The following is a 21,905-nucleotide window of genomic DNA, read 5'->3' as shown; positions in this document are numbered from 1 at the left end:
ACAACTTCAGGGACCTGGCCAGCCTCAAAAGTGTAGACACAAAGAACAGAATGGTGACTGCGGCTTGCTGCCATGTCTGTATCTTTGGAGAGGAACCACATATGAGCAGGGGTCTGGTGAACAAGATAACAGCCTCCAGGTACCTGCCAGTGGACAGATTGCTCTACAGGCCATGAAGGAGTCACTAAATCCAAAATCTTGGATACAAGTTGACACATGTGCAGATCATAGCACGGGCTCAGACAAAGACACAGACTCACATGTACACACACAGGTGCGCACACACACGCACGCACATACACAGAAAAGGGAACAGGCCTAAGATCAAGACATAACCAACTGGTAAAGCAGAAACATAATTAGAAAAGTTATAAGCAGGATTCGCTCAGAATAACAAAAGGAAAATAGGGAACTAATATACTACTAAGGAAGCATGGATCAGAAACAGTCACAAAACAGTTTGAAAAACTGTTTCTGCTGGCTCCAAAATCCACGTTGTATTTTTATGAGCATAAAGAAAACAACTGCACATTTTATTAGAAAGACCACGCTCTGTTGTGACTGATGGAGGAAGACACTTCCAGAGTTGACCTTTGATCCCTGACCTAATCATCCCATGATGCATCCGCCACATGGGAGCCTGCCGAGCTTCTGGGGTGCTAGTGAAAACCTGTTCTGGGCATTCTTTCTCACTCCTATTTCACAACCAGGAAAAACAGAGCCTCCGTTTTCAAATTTATGTTAAATACAGAGGTTTGCTTATCTATCTCTTTACCTATCTATATGTCTTACAGTAGTTAGATGGAAAAGAGTTAGCTAATTTCGGCAGAGGGAGGTGGATCTCTGTGAGGTCAAGGTTAGTATAATCTTACATAAGAATTCCAGATAAATCACAACTATACAGTGAAATCCTATCTCAAAAATAGATCAATGAAGACTTAATTCATTCAAAAATATTTTTATTTCTCTGTTTAATTTATTAAACATGCACTATATGTCCTAGAGCTGTGAGCTAAAATAAAATGTCTGTGTGCACTACTCTCAGAATAGAAGGGGGTACTGGGTATTCCCACCTGCCATGCTCCATGTATTCCTTTGATACAGGCTCACTCCACGACCCTGGGGCTTTAGTTTTCTTCACTAGGCTGAAAGCCATCAAGCCCAGAGAACTTCCTGTCACTGCCCCAACTAGAGCTGGACTTATAGATACATTCAGGACACCTGGTTCATTAAGAAACGCCAAAATCTAAACTCTAGCTCCCAGACACAGGCAACAAGCGCTCTTAACTGCTGAGGGTTTCCCCAAGCCCATCTTCCATTACGGGAGCAAACCACCAATGGCTGGGTACGTTAGAAAGTAAAGAAGCTTTCTCGGCTCACATCTTCAGAGGACTTCTAGTGAGGGCCTCATGGCTATAGCACAGTATGGCAGACACAGAAGATGTCAGCTGGGGAGGGGGAAAGGGGGACAGCAGAGAAGAAGGGTCAGCCGCTCCTATGGTACTGACTCTTGTAGACGACTAGAAACCCGGTTTGCTCCGGTCCACAGGTGGTAAGTAAGTAGTCCCCTGGTGAGGGCACTCTTGACCTGACCTACCAGACCCTACTTCTTCAAGGTCCTAGCTCCTTTCACAACCATGACTGGGGACTGTGGCAGGTAGTCTTGACATGACAAATCACCATAGAAACAAACAGCTGACAAGGCTGTGAGGAATCTCCTAGGCTAACTTACATGAAGTGGGAAGACCACCCTAAACGTAGGCTACGGATGCCTGTGGGCTGGAGTCCAGGACCAATAAAAGGAGAACACTTCAGTACCGTACCATCTCTTTCTGCGACCACATCGTGTTCCTGCCGCAGTTCCTTTCCCAGCAAGATGCTTCCTAAAGCTGCTTTTATTATGTAACTAACACAGGGGCCAAACTTCCAGTCCACAAATGGGGTGGGGTGGGGTACAAGGATGGCACCATATCCAAACCATCTGGGCCTCCTTCCCACCTAGCAGTCAGCACTGGCCTCTCTGATCTTTCACTGTGGAAGAGTTCCCTGTAGGCAACTGACTTCCAGAGAGTACTAAACATGTTTTACACACACACACACACAAAGTGAACATCTTTCAAAATGGTGCCTCCTAATGACCAACCACTCCCCATAAAAGAGAAAGCTACCTTCGTTTGTCAAGGAATGTGATAACATCTAGAAAAAAATGTCTCCCCAAGAAAGCACCCCTGGACACACAGAGACACAATAGAGAGTTTCTAAGTCGGAACCCAGCACCCTTGCTGTTGTGAGCACCGCCTCTGGCAAAAGGCTGAAAATGAATCTGTCCACACCGGGCAAAGTGGAGAATTATTTGGGGGAACAGAATTTAACTTCAGTTTTCCTTCTCTTTTTTGATTGTACTTTTGTTCGCAGCTTCAGCTGGGAGAGAGTGGATGCACGCGTTTAGTGTGGAGTTTATGAGTTCATATTTTATAATTAACGTTGCCAACAGGGGAGTTTGATTAATGCCGAGCAGTGGATTTTGAGCAATGTTCCATACAAATTGCCAAATTTAGCAATAAAGTAAATTGGTGATGTGAACATCATTAGTAGAATGACTACTTAAAATTCAAATCATCGGAGCCACAAACCCATTATTTGTGTAGAAGGGAGGAAGTATCGCATTTGCTTTTATTTTGCCTTCAACCACATGTTATCTACCACCAAGCTGGATAGAGCGAAAGTTCTAGAATGGGTTGGGACGATATCAGAGCAGCTCCGGAGCACACACATGTGCACGCGCGTGCACCCACAAAGGGGCTGCGATAAAGGCAAGCTCTAAACTGTGAATTTGCATGATGGCAAATATAAAATCTATAGCAATCTTTCCCCACCAATGCTGCAGTGCATTTCCGGATGTGCTACCCACTCAGAAGTGTCCAGCGCGCACTCCCACAGTGAGCCTTTCCCCGTCGACGTTCACAGTACCTTATTGTCACCCTGGACCTCGCCAAGCCTCTGCCGGAGTTCTTTAATTTCTTCTCCCAGATGTTTATTCCTGTCCTGAGAGTCTCTCAACAGCTGCACAAGATTAGCCTGGAAATATCAACATAGCACAAGAGCAATCAGTATGGAGGTATGGACAAACGTGGGCTTTCCTGATGTACGGATGCTGGCATCCAGCTCAGCTGGATCCCACAGAACCCCGTGTCAGTGAATGTGTGGGAGGTTCTTTTCCAGAGTGGCTCACAGAAGTGGACAGGTTACAAAACTTTCCTAAGAGCTTGTCTATCCTGGGGGGTTACTGTGCAAGCATGAGGATCCAAGTCCAAATCCCCAACACCTACATAAAAAGTCAGGCATGGCTTTGAGCTCAATGAGAGACCCTGTCTCAAGGGAGTAAGGTTAAGAATGATAGAGCAAGACCCCTGGTGTCCTCCTCAGACCTCTGTACCCTCGCAAGCACATACTTGCACACATATACACCACATGTATACACACAGATGATAAAATAGCCACTTTCAAATCGGATGGTGTTGAGTTCACAAATTAAGGCCAGCAATGTAAGAAAGGATTCGTTGTCTCAATTAGGTCATTTCTTCTGTTCCTTCCAATGTGTCTTGTTTAATGAACTCTTCTTTGCTATTTTAGTGCCCAGAATTTGTGTGTCTATTTGCTTGTGCATCTGTGTATGCATGTGTGTTTACACATGTGGAGGACAGAGGCTGACATCAAATATCTTCCTCAATTGCTCTCCACCTTACTTTTTTGAGACAGTCTGTCACTGAACCTAGGGTTCGCCAATTCCATTAGTCTACCTGGCCAGTGAGCCCTAAGAAACCGCCTTGTCTCTGTCTCCCCAACAATGTGATTACAGTTGTAGCTGTGCCTTCTTTTTACAAGTGTGCTGGTGATCATACTCAGATCTCATGATTTTGCAGCAAGCATCTTACCCACAATGCCATCTCCCCAGGCTGAATGCTCAGAACTTCAGTTGCCATTCTGAAAGGCGACCGTTTCCAACATTGGGATCTAGTTGTGATTCTCTGGTCTCCTGGTCTGTCTCCCATCTCATTGTTTCCTGATGGTAGTTCTCACGGTGCCAAAGAGCCCAGGTTATTGCTTTCCACCCCAGTCTTCAAAACATCATCCCCCCACACACACCACAAGCTTCTTCTCTCACAAACACTTACTCCTATCTAGACCTGGGGTACCGACCCTGTCGGAGGGGCTCACGTAGTTAGGCAGCTCCATTCCCTTCCCCAAAGCAGCACTTCTGGCCCTCTGACATATACCCATCTCTTCATGGGGCTCCCCCAGACTCTGGACACCCCTACACAGTTTTAGCTCACCCTTGTCCCCTGCTCTGCAGAAACCTACCCTTGTTTTACAAAGAAAACTTGTTACCTGACAGACCAAGTTCTCCCCACCTCTAGTGGAGACAACCACTGAACACGGCAGTCAGTCACACAAGGCTGTATGTGTGTGTTCCAAGCCTCGGGATGAGGACGAAGGATGGAAAAAGCGGGGGCCTCACAGCAGTCACTTAAAAAGCTGTACACAGAGCTAAATCTCCAGATGCCTTCCTGCTGAAGTTCAGGAAACCCAAATCTAGAGGTGTAAATGGACAACCCCCCTCTAGTGGCCACGTCTCCAAGGCCTTCAGTGCTACACTTCTGGGAACAATTATGTTGGGTAGGAAAAGGCAGCAAGGGAAAGACTCTAAAGATGAAATCTTTAGCAGTTCTTGACACACACCCCAATCAGACCTCCACAGTTCATTGGTTGGGACTGCCTTCTGTCTCTTCCTCCATTCTCACTCCTTTTTCCTCCATGCCAGGCCTGATCCCATCTTGTTGCCCAAAATCTCTGTCAGCTCCTTCAGGCTTTTTCATAGAGGTCACTGGTCCCCACAGGACGCCCCCTGGACCATTGGATTTAACACGGCCACCCTCCCCTTTGCTCCCGTGCCTTTTGTCTGAGGCGCGTGCCATCTCCTAACACACCATATAATTCACTTCATGGTTTATTGCTTGCTGTTTATTTCCTGCCTCCCTCTCCCTGCTCAAGCATAAGTTCCATGAAGGGCGAGGAACTTAGTTCTTGCTCCTCCCCTCTGCCCTAACACAGTTGAAAGGGGAAATGAGAAGCTGAGCTGGAGGTTCTGGCCTCGGCATTGGGAGTAAGAAGCACTAAGTCCTAAAACCAGTGCCTAGCATGCGGTCTCGCCTGGGACAAACTGTACTGTCCCCAAAACAATCTCCATGCCACAGTGCAATCTACATCTTCAACCCCATATTGGCAAGGCTCATAGCTTACAATATCTTGCTCCCCATTTTCCAAGAACTCTGCTCTCAGGAGATACAAAGTTGCAGTAGACAGCAAAAGTTAGACTCCCTTTTGTAAATAAAGCAACAAGGAACCATTGCTCCCAACTGATTTTGGAAAGTTCCCCTGTGGGGATTCAAAGTTCCTTCCCAGCTTTGTCACTAGCCGCCCAGGGCATTTTCTCCATCTGCAGAAGGGAACTAACACCCAACTTTCCATGTGGTGACCTGGAATGTGTACAGTAAACACAGAATACTGAAGCCCAGGTTGTGCACCCAGGGGGTGCTACCTAAAGCCCTTTCCCCATGGCGCTAACTCAAGTACACAGGGGACAGAGTTGTGGGGACACAGCAAGTCCCTCGTTGACCACAGCTGGCCCTTTATGACTCTGTGCCTGCACTGTTCATCCGTCACTTGTTTATTTACACAATGTTTACTGGGTATCAGCTTTGGGTTAGGCTCTGTCTAAGGCCTGGGGACGTAGCAATGACCCAAACAGACAAAACTCTGTGGTTCTGTGGAGCTACTAATTATATGTTATACCATGTGGTACTTGGCCAGGTATTACTCTAGAAGTACAGGAAACAGAGTGTGCAGAAGAGGTCACAGTGAAAAGGAGATGGTGGACCTTGTGGGTTTCCTGGAGGCAAGAATCCGGGGCAGGAAAGGGGCATTCCTCACCACATATCTCAGAGTGTTCTCTCTCTCTCTCTCTCTCTCTCTCTCTCTCTCTCTCTCTCTCTCTCTCTCTCTCTCTCTCTCTCTCTCTCTGTGTGTGTGTGTGTGTGTGTGTGTGTGTGTGTGTGTGTGTACAGTTTAAAGACACAGAATAGGCTGGGTGCAGGCACTGGAAATTGTTCTTGATTGACATTTCCTGGTTTCTGCACTGTGCCTTGCTTCCACTGAACTTCAGAAAATTCCCAGACCTTAGCTCATGGATCCTCCTAGAGAGCCAGCAGCAGCATCCACCCAGATGGAAGGGCAGGCACCAGGCAGGAAGGATGATGGTCTCAGGGGAGGAGCCACTGCTACCTGCACCCTTCCATGAGCACCAATCAAAACATACAAGGAAACCAAAACACAAAGATGGCCACACCCCCAGAGTCCCCTTTTCAATCAACATTGGCTCCATCCCCTGGCAGGGAGGGGAGACCCTGACATTCAGGGACCACAGCCACTGAATTAGCAAACTCATCTCGTGCAGCAAAAGAGACGCATTCTTCAGTCCGTCCCTGATCAATGCTTTTGTGCAATGCAGCCAACATGAATTATTAGGAAAACAAATTTAATAAAACTCTGTATTTTAAAGCCATGCCCATACAATGGTTTTAAAGGCCTACGAAAGCTTTCCTAATTTCCTTGATAATCTTTTAATGGACCAGAAACAATTAGCATACATCGTGGCTCTACACCTAGGGCCTTGCTCTGATAAGTGCTGGCCTTGGGGCTCCTGGACATTTGGACCTAGAGCAGGACAGAAACCCAGGATAAACACCCAAGATCCCAGAGAATACTGGGGTAGAGGTTTGGGCTGTAACAGAAAAGGCATTCAGAGAGCCAGAGCCATCGTTATCAAGCCGTATTTAGTCTGCATCCCAGCTGAAAAGACTACAACCACAATACAGCCAGGCATCCCGCCATCACCCACAATGCCGTGGTGGTGGTCAGTTGCAATCACAATACCTTTGGGGCTGTGAGTTCACAGTATATCTACCCCAGTCGTGTGCTTGACCTCAGGGGTAGAAGTGGAAAGGAGAGGCACTCTTGCCTTTAGGCAAGTGACTGTATTTTTTTTTTTATACTTGTAAGGGAGGGTTGTCAACACACAACCCTTCTTTACTCAAGCCTTCTGCCTTCTCAACTGTGAAACAGTAACTAAACACCAGAAAATGACTATTCTGCTAGGGTACCCAACACCTTAAAAGGGAGGGTGTGGCACATTTTCAAGAGCTTGGAATAGAGGAGCAAAGTTCACACAATTCTCCTGACCAAAAATAACAGCCATGACTCACACACCCGCTCTAACAATCCATCACGCGAGCAGGTGGTGCCTGCTTATAATTTATCTGCTATGCAGAGCGCTTTGTCTCCCTGTTATTGAGAAGGACTCCGTGACCATCAGTTTGGAATAGCACTTCGTGAAAGAAATGTCAGGGAGAATGTGGCAAGGCACTAGGGTTTCAGAGGGAAGGGAGATGGGCCCAGGAGCGCGCATCTTTCCATTGCCAGGGCAGGTGGTGGCCCAGGAAAAAAGCTCAAAGGGACATAAAGGAGCCTCTTTTAAATATTCAGACCAAGCTAGAAAAGGCTGACATATTCTCCTTGATAATAAGAGTGTGTGCCGAAAACAGTGGGCAAACTATAGACTCCTCACACTTAAGTCACTCGAGCTGTCCTTAAGTCAAGTTGTGACTGCGGACCAGTGAGATGGCTCAGCCAACCAGGGGGCCTGCTGAGCCTGACAAGGGAGTTCGATCCCTTGGGCCCACATGGTGGAAGGAGATCACTAACTCCCAAAACGTGCCCCTTGACCTCCACACATGTGCTGTGGCTCATGTGCACACACACAGATTAAATAAATAGAATGTAATTAAAAACTGTACTTGTGACAGAAGAGGGAAGGAGATTTGCAAGGATAATACAGGAAGAGAGGGCGATGAAGTGGCTTGTTGGTTAAGAGCCCTTGCTGCTCTTCCAGAGATCCAGAGCTTTCAGCTGCCTATAATACCAGCTCCGGGGGTTCAGACACACTCTCTGCCCCAGGAACATCCTCACACACATGCCCAGTCACTCGTAGATACAAACACACAGCATATAACCTTAGTGACAAGTAGGGAGAGGTGAGGCTTAAAGGCTCTTGTCACATTGCATTGTGGAGACCTTTCCTCTAATAAGGGGAAGCTTGGGCCCCAGCGCAGGATGCATAGATGACACATGGATGATGCATGGATGTCGCATGGATGATGCATGGGTGATGCATGGGTGACACATGGGTGATGCATGGGTGATGCATGGGTGATGATGCATGGATGATGCATAGGTGATGCATGGGTGATGCATGGGTGATGCATGGGTGACACATGGGTGATGCATGGGTGATGATGCATGAATGATACATGGGTGATGCATGGATGATGCATAGGTGACACATGGGTGATGCATGGGTGGCACATGGGTGATGCATGGGTGACACATGGGTGATGCATGGGTGATGCATAGGTGACACATGGGTGATGCATGGGTGACACATGGGTGATGCATGGGTGATGCATAGGTGACACATGGGTGATGCATGGGTGACACATGGGTGATGCATGGGTGATGCATAGGTGACGCATGGGTGACACATGGGTGATGCATGGGTGACACATGGGTGATGCATGGGTGATGCATAGGTGACACATGGGTGATGCATGGATGATTCATAGGTGATACGTGGGTGACACATGTGTGATGATGCATGGATGATGCATAGGTGATGATGCATGGGTGACACATGGGTGATGCATGGATGATTCATAGGTGATACGTGGGTGACACATGTGTGATGATGCATGGATGACGCATGGGTGATGCATGGATGATGCATGGATGATGATGCATGGATGGTGCATGGGTGACACATGGGTGATGCATGGATGATGCATGGATGACGCATGGATGATGCATGGATGGTGCATGGGTGATGATGCATGGATGGTGCATGGGTGATGATGCATGGATGGTGCATGGGTGACACATGGGTGATGCATGGATGATGCATGGGTGGGTGACGCATGGATGCTACATGGTAATGTATGGGTGACACATGGGGGACGCATGGGTGATGCATGCTGTATCAGCTAATTTATAATGCCAACTTGGCACCAGCTAGGGTCATCTGGGAAGAAAGAATGGTAATTGAGTAAAATGCCTCTTTAGGATTTGTCTGTGGGCAAGCCGAGGGTGCATTTCCTCGAATGCTGAATGATATGGGAGGGAAGTGCCATCCCTAGGCTGGTAGTCCTGGGTGCTGTAAGAAGGCAAGCACAAGCTAAGCAAGCAAGCAAGCAGCTCTCCTCCATGGCCTGTGTATCAGTTATTACCTCCAGTTTCTGTCTTGAGTTCCTGCCCTGACTTCCCTGGATGATGAACTTATAAGCTGTGAGGTGAAATAAACCCTTTCCCCAAAGTTGTCATGATGTTTTATCATGACAGAAGCCCTAACTAAGACATCTGTGTACCTCAGCAACTCCCCAAGCCAGCTCCTAACTGTGAGAACAGTGTGCCCGGGCAATGTTCTGCACAGGGCAATTGCCACACCTCTTGACGGCTAGTATGAAGACATCAGGGAGCCAGCACCTCTCACTCAAACCTCAGGGCCACCTTTTGGTAGGAATTCTCACTGGGGAAGCTTAGTCTCTCTCCCTTCTGCATCTCCTCTGGAATCCATTACATACACAGCAGCTTAGCCATCAAGCCATGGAAAGGTTAGTCTATGTCATAATATAAAATGATAGGGCCTGGGCTGGAGAGATGACTCAGTCTCAGAGGTTACTATCCTTCCAGAGGACCCGAGTTCAATTCCCAGTACCCATATCGAGCAACTCATAACTGCCTGCATCACCAGCTTCAGGAATAATTGACACCTCTGGCTTTCACAGGTACCCACACTCACATGCACATACCCCCCCACATACACACATATGCACACACACGCGCACACATACACACATGTACATGCACACGTTACACAAATAGCTGATATACACTCGTAAGTCTTACAACATACCTCTTCATTTACAGACTTATCAAAATAGGAAGTTAAAAGTAAAATGAAAATAAGACGAGACAGAAAGAGAAGCAAGTCCTTGACTTGATCAAGAAATGAGAGAAAGAAACAAAGAGCAAATTCAGAGGACACTGCTGGGTTGCACTGCACGGGGAAGTTTAAATCCTGGGCCCCTGGAAGCCACAGCTTCCAAAAGGCAGAGTACAAGATAAAGCAAAAATACATTAAAAAATATATACCCACCTTACATTTGATGAAACACCAGTGTCCTTAGAGCCTGTGATGCTGGCAAGTTTAATTGCACTTTCCACTATGCTGTCTTGGTCCAGTGGTAACTCCTATGTTCACAGTAATTGAGTAAAACCTGCTCAGCAAAGGGCCCCTGCTCATAGAGACTGCCGGAGCAATATCCCCCATCACACCGGCAGCGCTCTTATTTATGGACACCAGCTACAGCGAGCATGTTCTGCGCATACGTCGATCAGCACAAGAGCTCAGCCTCCTCCCCCATCCTCACAGATAAACCTCTTTCCAGGCAAACCTGTTGAGTGACCTTAGGAAAGGCACAGTTTAAATAAATATTTGCCTGACCTAGGACATTATGATTTTGCTGCTGCTTGCTAGTGGCTCCCAGGATAACCTTCAAGTGTTTTAGAGTGAGTCTATGAATCGGGGGCACACCCACACTCCATGTCAAGTCGTTATGAGAATTTGCAGTGTGAAAGCCAAGATGGAGCCACAGTCCTGCCGGGGAGGGCTCGGAGCAGCTGGACCTGCGTTGCCTCCTGGCTTCCCTAGCGCGACAGTAAGTCACTCCTTTCAAAGTGTTCTGACAGAACTCCACAAAGCGCTTGAAGTCTTTGAAGGAAGTTTCAGGTTCTCTACATCAAACCAGGATTCCTGTACAAAGCCGTTCTGATTTGTGGGCCCCGGGGACTAAAATAAGCTTGACCAAGAAGGCTTTGCTGAAATAAAAGGCCCCCTCCTCTCCTGCACGGGGCCACTCTCCACTCCATTTCCCCGAGCGTTGACATCTCGCGCACGTCACTGTATAAATAAGCCATCCCTTTTTAGAGGCAAGAAAGCAAAGGCTCCCTGGTGGGCCAGGGGAGATGCCTCCCAGGGTTCTCGTGCTTGAAATCAAACAAGCAAAGACAAAGATATTAAAGATGTGTTTGACTGTCTGTTCAAGGAGGAGTTTAGGGGGGAGGAGTGTGCCGCCGTGACCCAAAAGAATCCTATCACCTAAGAAGATTAACCCAAGATCATCTCAATTCCCCTTTGTCTCCTTCACGGAAAGTGCTTGTTTAGCAAAAGAAAAATATTTAAAGGGTCGTTGGAGATTTTCCCATGATCTCTCTGCGCAGTGCAAAGGGGCGCACTGTGTACAGTTCTGCCTGGAGTAATGGGAAGACGTTTTCATTTCAATATCCCATGAGAAGCTATTAGTGCAATCGCTGTTCTCTTGGTTTCTTCACAGCTTCTTTAACGGGTGATTTACCACTGGAAATTGAGTTGTTTGAAAAAGAAGTCCAAGGTCCAAAAGGAAGGCATGACAACTATATTCCTAGAATTTACAAGCGTGAAGTTCAAGTCTGTGTTCTAAGGAGATTAAGAAGGGAAAAAGACAGACACAATTATGGTCAGTGGCTGGTGGCCACCAGAAACAAGACTAGTTTATGTAACAGGTTCCCACACCTTGGCACTATTGCCACCATGATGAAAGTACTATTCACACCACAAAACTCAGCATGTAGACAGCACCACCTGCCAAAAACAAAAACAAAGACCTAATCCATCAAAGTCCATAGCTCTGGAAAAGTCTCTAAATGTACTAACCTTGCTTTTTGGCTTCTGTAGCTTTGCTTCTGGCTAACGGTTCATACCACCTGAAGCTCGTCAGCCCAGGAGATTGTTTTTCTATTTAAAAGTTTTCTTTCTGAAAAAGGCTTGGGATTACACTGAGACCCCAAATCCCCAGTATCACCTCCAGTCAGCTACCACAGACTTCCTAGTGTCCGAGTATTCTTCTCTGGTGGATACACCACAACAGCTTAGTGTAAAATCCCTACCTCCATTTCTGGTTCTTTCCTACTGCTTGTCAGCGGGCTCTGAACAGGACTTCCAAACTGGGTTGGACTAATGGTGACGACCATGGTTCATTCCTGCTCAAGCAGTCCTACAGATGTAAGACAGACCCCAAACATCACCACACACAGAGTCATCTAGAACCTAGCCTTGCTCTGTGAACCTGCTGTATGGCCTTGGATAATCCCAAGAAAATTATACAAGACCCAACATTGACCAAGCAATCACCAAGTACTAGGCAAAGCACATGGGGTGGCTATCCTTGGTTGTCAACCTGACTACATCTGGAATTAGCTAAACCTCAAGTGGCAGGGAAAACCCACAAGGGATTTTTCTTAATTAAATCATTTGAAGTGAGAAGACCCATCTTTACTAAGTATCCCTTGAGGTGGGAAGGTCCACCTTTAACCTGGCCACACCTTTTGCTGGCAGCCTTTATAAAAGGCTCGAAAGGAGGAAGCGCTTGCTCTTTGCTTGTCCTTCCTCTTGCTGGCAAGTTGATTCCTTCACTAGCATTAGAGCCTACTTTGGGGTTCCAGCATACACTGAGGACAAGCTGAGACAGCCATCCTCATAAACTGAACAACTACTGCATTCTTGAACTTTCCATTGGCAGTCATTGTGAGACTAGCCGGAACACAGCCTGTAAGCTACTCCAGTAAATCCTATATATATATATATATATATATTTGTCTGATCTGTGACACTGTGACTTTGTTTCTGTCTAACTCCCAGAATAACTCCCAAGTATCTTGATTATTGATATATTATTGTTAAATAGACTCATTCTATATGTTCTGTTCCTCTGGAGAACCCTGACTAATTACGGCACTTAGAAGCTTCCCTGTAGAAGTTGCTCAAAAGAACTTCATGACTATGTCTCATTAGTATCTCCATTTTGATGAGGAGGCAATGGTGGCTCAGAAAGGTTATGCAGATTGCCTAGGGTCAGCCAGCCAGCAAAAGATTATACTTGAATTCACTGGGCTGGAAAATATTATCTAAGCCCCATGGCATTGCCTTTATGTAAGGTGCACCTCACCAATATGCCCTCGGACCACAGCAGGACTTACACACATAGGCATGGACACCTCTATGGTCTCTTAGAAAGCACACAGTGCTGTGATAACTAAGGTTACTATTTTCTATCAAAATATATGAAGAACCCTCAGTACATTTGCAGCTCCTAACATGCAACCTGTGGAATGCCAAGGAGTCACAGGCAGGCTGTAAGGAATCTATGACTCTGTGAAATGGAAGGAAAGTTTCTGTGACAAGCACATGGGCTTCTTCTAGAGTGAGGGCCCATGGCTTTGGACATGTTTGTAGAGTCATCTCTGATTCTCAAAAGGATGAGATACACTGGTCCTAGGAATTGAAAAAATGGAGAAGGTATGACAAGGTATGGTCACAGCATCTCTCATTCAAGAAATGAATAGGCAAGAGCCTAGTGAGGTCCTTCCAAGTCAGGGATAGCTATCACAGACATAAGGACATTTGGACAGCAAGAACCATAATGGGCGCCTTCTTCTGCCGTGTGCACATCTTGTGACCTCCATGCTGCCTCTGTTAACTTGGCAGTCAGGTCCGGTTCAGCACCATCTGTTCATGCCAGGTGCATTCACTTTGCAGCTGGAGGGGTAAACACTGCTCCTTCTGGCTCACATCTGGGATCAATATGCCATGTAGGCTTGGGGGCACCAGGTCAGGGGTGTGCCTCCCCCACTTCCTGTTCACAAAGCAGCTCAGGAAATGAGCATGCCTCCCCTTACAAACACACATACTGTCTGATTTGGGCGAAATAGGAACCAGGGTCTAAAACACAACTGCGTGTTCCTTCCCGTTCTGAATGGGCTGAGACAGAGGGACTTTAAAATGACCACTCAAAACCATTCACTGGCCTAAGGACTATCAGGAAACAAAATTTTAAAATATTTCAAAGGGAAAGAGCCTTCTTTCTAATACCAAGACTATTCCTCAATACTACTTATTCCCCCAATTTGCACAGCCAGAATCTATCTTGGACCACAGTTTTCTCTCCTTTGCAGTTACTGCCTGCCAGCCTATATTTAATGACTTTGTTCACTAGCTTATTCACAGTAACACCATTAGAATGAATAATGGCTGCATTATTGGTCATTCATACCAAGATACCTTGAAGTGAGGGGCTGATGCCGGGACAAGAGGTGAGATCAAAGAGTGGTGACTTGGACGGCACCAAGTCCAACAAGTCAATGGCTTTGCTCTGGCTCTTTTCACCCCAGATTCTTCCTGCCAAAATAAGCACTGGGCGCATGCGAAGTGCTCACTAAGGTCTTCCTGAGACCCAGTAGTCACCACCAGCAGCTGGACTGCAAAGGGGCTCTCAAGCTCTAATTCCTCGCCAGCTAGTCATATGATTTCTATATCCTTGACCTCCATAAGCTTCCAATTCCACCCTGGTCAGACAGCACTCACCATAACCACAGCCTGACTTGGTTGACTGGGAAGGAGCTAAATGAGGTCACCCTCAGGGCCTGGAAGAGTGAGTGAGAATGGATGATCAGGAAGGTTGACTATATTTAGTATATGTCACTCCTAGATCATTTCAATAAGGCACATAAAGCAGGGGACATGACACTGTGCACCAGCACCCATCTCATGGGTGCAGTGGGAGTCACCTCACGTCTGCAGAAAGCCTAACCCAGCCTGTCTAACCTGAAATGGACCCTAGGCCAATCCTGGCCTATGCTCTTCCCTAAGCCCCAGGGAACTGCCCTGAGTCAAGGTCAAAAGGGTAGGGTTCATAATTCCAATGTCATAGTGGCCTAAGCAAGAGAATTGACATGGAGGGCAGACCTAGGGCCACTCTAGCTGATCTCCCTACTACCCAGGACAACTGTCTTTTGGCCTCCTATGAGTACTGGACAAACAACAACTCTAGGGAGGCTCCTAGAAGCCAGGAACCATTTCTTTAGCCAAAGCTACTTGGAACTACAAATGCAACCAAAAGGCTCCAAGAAGGCCATCATATTCTGTGGAGAGCTAGAAGTCATGCACAGTTAGCATCTGAGGGGAGAATGACTTTTATTTACATAGAGGAGGAAGAGAGGGAGGAAGAAAGAAAAACAGAAGAGGGAGAGAAGGAAAAAGAAGTGCAGGAAGAAAGGAAGGAGGAGGAGGAAAAGAGGAGAAGTAGAGACCTTCGCTAAAGCTCACCTGTGCCAGGCACTGCACTGAGCAATCTACCTGCATCATATCATCTGCCTCCCCATGAACACTCCGCACAGTGGGTACCACATTTATCATATTCTAGGGAGGAGAATGCTGAGGTACCCAGAGATGCCTTCTTGAGTCCACACATTCTAGAGCACATCATTGCTGACCCCTAATGGTCCTTCCATCCCAGATGACCAACCTAAGCCAAGAGCATAATAACCCTTGAGGGTTAGAGCAAGAATGGGAAATAGTCTTCATGGGACAACCTGGAGGAAAGGGCTTGACCGTTGGGCATCCCGCCTCTCCTGCTCAGGGGCAACAGCCATAAAAGGAAGCTGACTACAAGAGGAAGGGGTCCTCAGTTGCCACAAAAATAGAGTTTTCAGGTAAGATTGAAGGCGTAAGTCACAAACAATCCCACACCAGTTTGGAATTATGATTAATAGAATGGTTATTTATTTAAAGGGGAAAAACTTACAGATCACTGTCCCAGACAACATCCCTCTGCACAATCAGGAAAGGAGCCTAGTCGCCAGAAGCAGAGCCCGAAGCCAGGGAGCCAGGGCAGTTGCTGCTTTCTTAAAGAAAGGGAGACCACGCCCCAATGGGCTGTTATCTCAGCAGCTATTGGCTGAAGGAGCGGAAGGAGCTCCTGCAACATAAGATGAGCTTGAACTTCAGGTTGACTTACACTTTTGTATGACATGTTTTTTATCCTAAGAGAGTATTCATTGGCTATCTGACTTCAAGTCTACCTAGGTACCCTGCATTTTTATTTGCTAAATATGCCTCAGAGGAGAGAAACAGTACTGTCAACCTCAGGAGACAGCTGGTCACACAGCCCTTTGACTGCATCATCTCGGAGATTCTGGTTCCTCAAGTCCATCACATCTTTGACCAGATGCACAGCTCGGAATTCTCTTATTTGCACCCCATTCTATGTCTCCCAGCCAGGAAGGAAGGATGCTCAGCCCAAGCTTCAGCATCATATTAATCCCCAAAGGGAAGGGAATTGAGTACCACATTAAAAGCCACAATGCTCATGTTTGGCACCTTGAACTTGTATTTTTAGAACGGTAAGGACGCAGCTTGACAGACTTACTGGAATTCATCAGATTCTCCTCAGTCAATGTAAATGTATCATTATAAAGTCACAGAATACGAATGCACTTAGAACTGGAAAACTCCTTCATGAATACTAACAAACTCTGAAATCACAGGGAAGATGACTGCCTACAGCTATCGAAAACACCCAGCAAGCCAAGATTACGGATTTCAGTTTTTAAACAGTAATGATAAACTCCCATGTAATTTTGTTTAGAAAAAAACATCAATTAGCCACACAGAAAAATTAGACTAGATCAAACATGGAGCTTTATAAACTAGTCACATAGAGCAGAAAGGAGTGTACGAGCCGGCAGCACAGACAGGTGGATGTGGACAGCGGCGCTATTTACAGATGAAAGTCGTGTGTGTGTGTGTGTGTGTATCTGTGCGTGTGTGCGTGAGCGAGTGTTCATGTGTGTGTGCGCACACACGAGTGACAACATGTGTGTATGTGTGAGTGTGCGTGTGAGCAAGTGTGTGTGTCTGTGCATATGTGCGTGAGCAAGTGTTCATGTGTGTGCGCACACACAAGTGACAACATGTGTGTATGTGTGAGTGTGCGTGTGAGCAAGTGTGTGTGTCTGTGCATATGTGCGTGAGCAAGTGTTCATGTGTGTGTGTGCACACACACGAGTGACAACATGTGTGTATGTGTGAGTGTGCGTGTGAGCAAGTGTGTGTGTGCGTGTGAGCAGGTGTTCATGTGTGTGCGCACACACACAAGTAAGAACATGTGTGTATGTGTGAGTGTGCGTGTGAGCAAGTGTGTGTGTGCGCGTGAGCAGGTGTTCATGTGTGTGAGCACACACGAGTGAGAACATGTGTGTATGTGTGAGTGTGCGTGTGAGCGAGTGTGTGTGTGCGTGTGTGTGTTTAACACTATTCATCAGCATCAGATATCTCAAGCTAATGAACCTAGGAGTTTTATGTGCAGTATCTTGCACATTAGCAGTCAACTGTGTTCACTGACACCCGTCAGTTACGACCACAGGATGTTGACGGTAAGGCCGAGGACATATGGTTCCTGTCTGTGTCTTGGTTTATGTCCACCGGTTCTGAACCAAGGGAAGAGGCCTGCTGGAACAGAACGTGCCACCACTAACATCGCCACCACCTGGGCACATAAAACTTCTAACACACAGCACGAGGCAAATTAGAAAAATTGCAAAGTTAAGGGAAGGTCCAAGAAATCTGTCTTAGAAAAAAGATCACTGCTTTTCATACACACACAGGAGGGAGTTCAAATTAACCCATAATTTGACAGATTTAATCAATTTACTGTTAACCAGCATCTTCAAAAACAATTTTTAAAGAAATTAAATTGAGATAGCCCCTTTTGTCACCCAACAAATTTAGATGCTCACTTGTAGCAATTTAATGAAACAATTTTCAGAAAATTCCAGTAAGATCTGTATGAGAACAGGAAGACTTGATAAAAATATTTTTCAGTTTTATCTGAAAAAAGTAACAAATATGAAACATTTGAACAGAAGAGACTAAGGCAAAAGGACAGACCCAAACAGACATGAAAAACACAGCAAAGGCGAACAATCAGGATCATGTAGGACAGACACCGGCCTGTACAGGAAGCCCAATGAAATAGTCATGTGTATACAAGAGGAAGTAAGAAAGGGGGTAGACCAATAGACAGGGTTGGCCATGTAGAGAAAAGTAAGAAAACAGCTTGGGAGTTTTGATAGGAGATATGTTTAAAAGTCAGCATGCCTCCTCCAAAGGAGGAGCCTGATCACTCAGTTCCCAGCTTCTCAAGAGAATTCCCCCAGAGTCTCAGGGCTCAGTCATCTGGTGTCTCCCCACATCTTGTTGGGCTGTGCTCAGTATCCCTTCTGCCTCTCCTGGTCCCTCTTACAGCCACATCCCCCCAGTGTCTGAAAATATTCCAGGAAAACTTAAAAAGGAATTTTGCACTAGACAGTTGGGGTTTCCCAATTCTTTGGACTGTGTTAAGGTCATGGTCACCTTGATGCGAGAGTTGCCTGATACCAAGAAGAAATCTTACCTGCTTCCTCTTTTCAGGGGGAAGTGATGGGTCTCCATCCTACAAAGAAACACAAACTACATTTTACTTCTTCCCAAGAATAAACCCAGACTTACCGCAGAATCTCAACCCTCAGTTGGACCAATGTGAATCTAAATCCCCATCAGCCACGCAGCTAGTAAGGCGAGAAGGCAAGCTTGACGACGCTTTAAAAATAACTACCACTTGATGGGGACCCCAGAGAATCGGCTCAATCAAGACCAAACATGAATTTTCCAAAATGATGTTTCTAAAAGAGAAATCTAGATGGATCAAAATTACTTTAGAGCAGAGCATAAAACTGAAATAGTTATTCATTTGGTTAAAGTTCTTTGAAATAGAATAAAAAGAATGTACACAGACATAAACACATGTACACACATGCACATGTGCAGACACACATAAACATGCATGCATACACAGACAGACACATACACGTACAAATACACATATAAATGCATATACATACACATAGTCACGCACAGGCATATGTGCACACATGTATACACACATATATAAACATATTGCATATGCACACAGATGTGCACACGCATACAGACACAAGCACATATATATACACATAAACATGTGCACATATGAAAACACACGTACATACATGTATACATACACATGTCAACATACATGCACAGGAACACACAGGGACGTGTGTTTGTGTGTTCATTATATAAGCTCTCTTCCTCTAGGAGAACCCTGGCTAACATAGGTAACCTCAGCCTGTTTACAAGGCCTAGGAAGCCTTTGCTGTAAAGTGCTGGGTAACGAGAACATGCTTAAGGCAGCATTGGCACATGATGTCCAGAACACCATGCGGAGGGAGAACAGAACAGCAGCCACCAGCCACCTGTGGGGCTTGAGCCCATGGGACAGGACAGGAAAATGAGGGACTGAGTTTCTTATTTTCTTTATGCCAATTAACTTAGTTAAGTTGGAGAGCCATGTGCAGCTGGCAGCCTCTGGACTGGCACAGATTTAAGATATACTCTTTAAAATAACAAGAAAAGTGCATCATAAAATAATAAGGAAACAGCCACAGTAAACACACACGGATATAAGCATCTTCACATGTGTTAGGTCCAGCAGCCTGGAACTGCATGCATGTGGAGCGGGTTGTAGAGGAAGCAGGTGGTGTGCACGTTTCTACTTTTAAACTTTGGTTTGGTTTGATTTGGGCTTTTTTTGTTGTTGCTTGCTTGCTTGGGACAGGTTATCAAGCCTCTCACCCACTAGGTAGCCAAGGAAGGCCTTGAATTCCTGATCCCCCTGCCTCCACCTCCCAAGCTAGGGTTCCAGGCATATAAAAGGATACCTGGCGAACTGTTGGCAAGGGGTGGCTTTTGAAAAGAGCAAATCACCACAGCCCCTTTTCCGGTCTTTGCAGAGGGGGCCAGATATCCCTCCAGTGCCAGACTTACAATCAGCTCCCGATACTTCTTCTTCAGGGACTGGTGTCGCTCGCGCAGCTGATTAGCCATGAGCTTGTACTGGTCCCTCTCCTGCTGGCAGGTGTCCAGCTCCTTGGAGAGGATCAGCAGGGCCTCCTTCTTGCTCTCCAGCTTCCGCTTACACACCAGGTACTGCAGAACAAATGGCCACTGGTCAGAAATGGCAGGTGGGCGTCGCAGCCCCAGGGCACTGTGCTCTACATCCCCCCCCCTTTCCATGGCTCGGGAATCACACACTTTTAGACACTTCCACAGCAGCGTATATACAAAATGGTTGCCGCATTGCCTGACACACAGTTCTCTCAAGACAAAGTCAAACCTTAGCTGTCCGCGAACGTTCACGAACTGGGAGAGATACAATCATGTATTTGCAAATAAGTTAAGAAATAGAACTATAAGCCAGGAAGATGGTTTAGCAGGTCATGGCTTAGCAGGTCACGGCACTTGCCATCAAACCTTAATGACCTGAGTCTGATTTTTGAGTCCATAGTGCAATGAGAGAGCCAATTGTCAACTTCCTCCACTGACTCTGCACACGTGCTGTGGCGTGCGCGCGCATACACACACACACACACCATACACATGCTTATGATAATAATAAATTAGAACTATTTTTAAAATTACATGTAAGGATAAATAGGTGCCAGGATCCCAGATTTATCCAGTATGATATATATATTTATACATCCACATAAAATTTTATTAAAATTTTACAAAGCAATACACACAAACATATTTAATGAAAAATTTATAAATATTGATAGGAATCATTTCTTGCTAGTAATTCCTTTCCCTCAAATTTTAAAATTTTTTTCCTTGTGCTTTTCTGGTTTTATTTTCTAAATTTTTGAGGATAAGTCAATATGCTCTCAATTATAACAATAACCGCAAATATTATGAAAAATCATCTCTTTAAGCCATAAATCACTTCACTTGATCCTTCCCACCTATGAAACCAAGCAGTCATTTTCCTCTGGAGAATTTGTTCACTAACTCAGCGCTGATCTGTAAAACCTCTTCAAGGATCAAACACACGCACCCATCTATCACCAGAGACCAACTTCAGAAGTCGGTATTTTTGCCACACTCTGGATTCTCCCAACAGCTGGGCAGTGCTGGCTGGAACTCCTGCCTTCAAGCAACAACACTGTGTGTCTCTGTGTTTCCCTCCAGGAGTGAAGCCCAGTCAACAGTCCCACCACAGCGGCCCATGTGAGCTCAGAGGAGATTCTGCTTTTACTGGATATATTACACCGCCTGGCGTTACTCACATATGTGAGATGTGGCACTAAATACCTTTTGAATTTTCCCCATAAAAGACCAAATTCAAAGCATTCATGAAAACAATTTATAGTTTCATTATCCACCCTGACATGAGCGCTTTGTCATTGTGGGCGCTCACACAAAGCCGAGCAAGAGCCGGCACTCCCATACCATTTGAGCCAATGCTCTTTACGGACAAAAAGCATTACTCATATATAGTGCTCGCTCAGAACCGACTTTGTTAAGTTCAATTTCAAATAAATGAAAGGGGGAAAAAAAGGAGAGTCTTGTGCATTAGCACATTTTTTCCCTAAAAAAAAAGTAATTGCTTAGTTTCAAAAACAAAGGGGAAAGAAAAGTCGTGCTGAGGGAGATTTGAGTTCTGAGAAAGGACATTTCACCTTGGTGGAATTTTATTCCCCGCAGTAATGAGGTTGGAATCCTGCCTTAAAACGCTCCAGTTTTTGAGACTCTGACATTGTCTGCCTGATGCAAAATAATCCTGTTGTCACAGTGATTTCTCAAGAGTCAAGTCGGCAACAAATAAATACCAGAGCTGAGTGGTGTCCTGGGGGAGGGAGGCATCGCGATGTCACAGGGGAAAGAGGCACTACACACCGCTTGACCCATCCGCCCTTGCTCTCTTCTCCCCCCCCCCCCCGCCCGT

General features: G+C 46.0%; 1 protein-coding gene across 5 annotated transcripts in view; it reads right to left on the bottom strand.

The window, feature by feature from the left end:
• The window catches only part of Ccdc149 (coiled-coil domain containing 149), a 91,707-nt gene that overhangs the window by 41,846 nt on the left and 27,956 nt on the right, over positions 1-21,905 (bottom strand). For 4 of the 5 annotated variants that reach the window (XM_075943551.1, XM_075943552.1, XM_075943550.1 and 1 more), the window contains exons 2-4: positions 19,946-20,107; positions 18,495-18,533; positions 2,971-3,078 (exon numbers count right to left, since the gene is read on the bottom strand). In XM_075943551.1, the coding sequence (XP_075799666.1) occupies positions 2,971-3,078; positions 18,495-18,533; positions 19,946-20,107 (309 nt within the window). The remainder of the gene's footprint in view (positions 1-2,970; positions 3,079-18,494; positions 18,534-19,945; positions 20,108-21,905) is intronic. The other variant, XM_075943554.1, reaches the window with a different exon arrangement.

Source organism: Microtus pennsylvanicus, chromosome 12, assembly GCF_037038515.1.
Source record: "Microtus pennsylvanicus isolate mMicPen1 chromosome 12, mMicPen1.hap1, whole genome shotgun sequence".
NCBI lineage: Eukaryota > Metazoa > Chordata > Mammalia > Rodentia > Cricetidae > Microtus > Microtus pennsylvanicus.
This window is presented reverse-complemented; position numbering and strand designations above follow the sequence as displayed.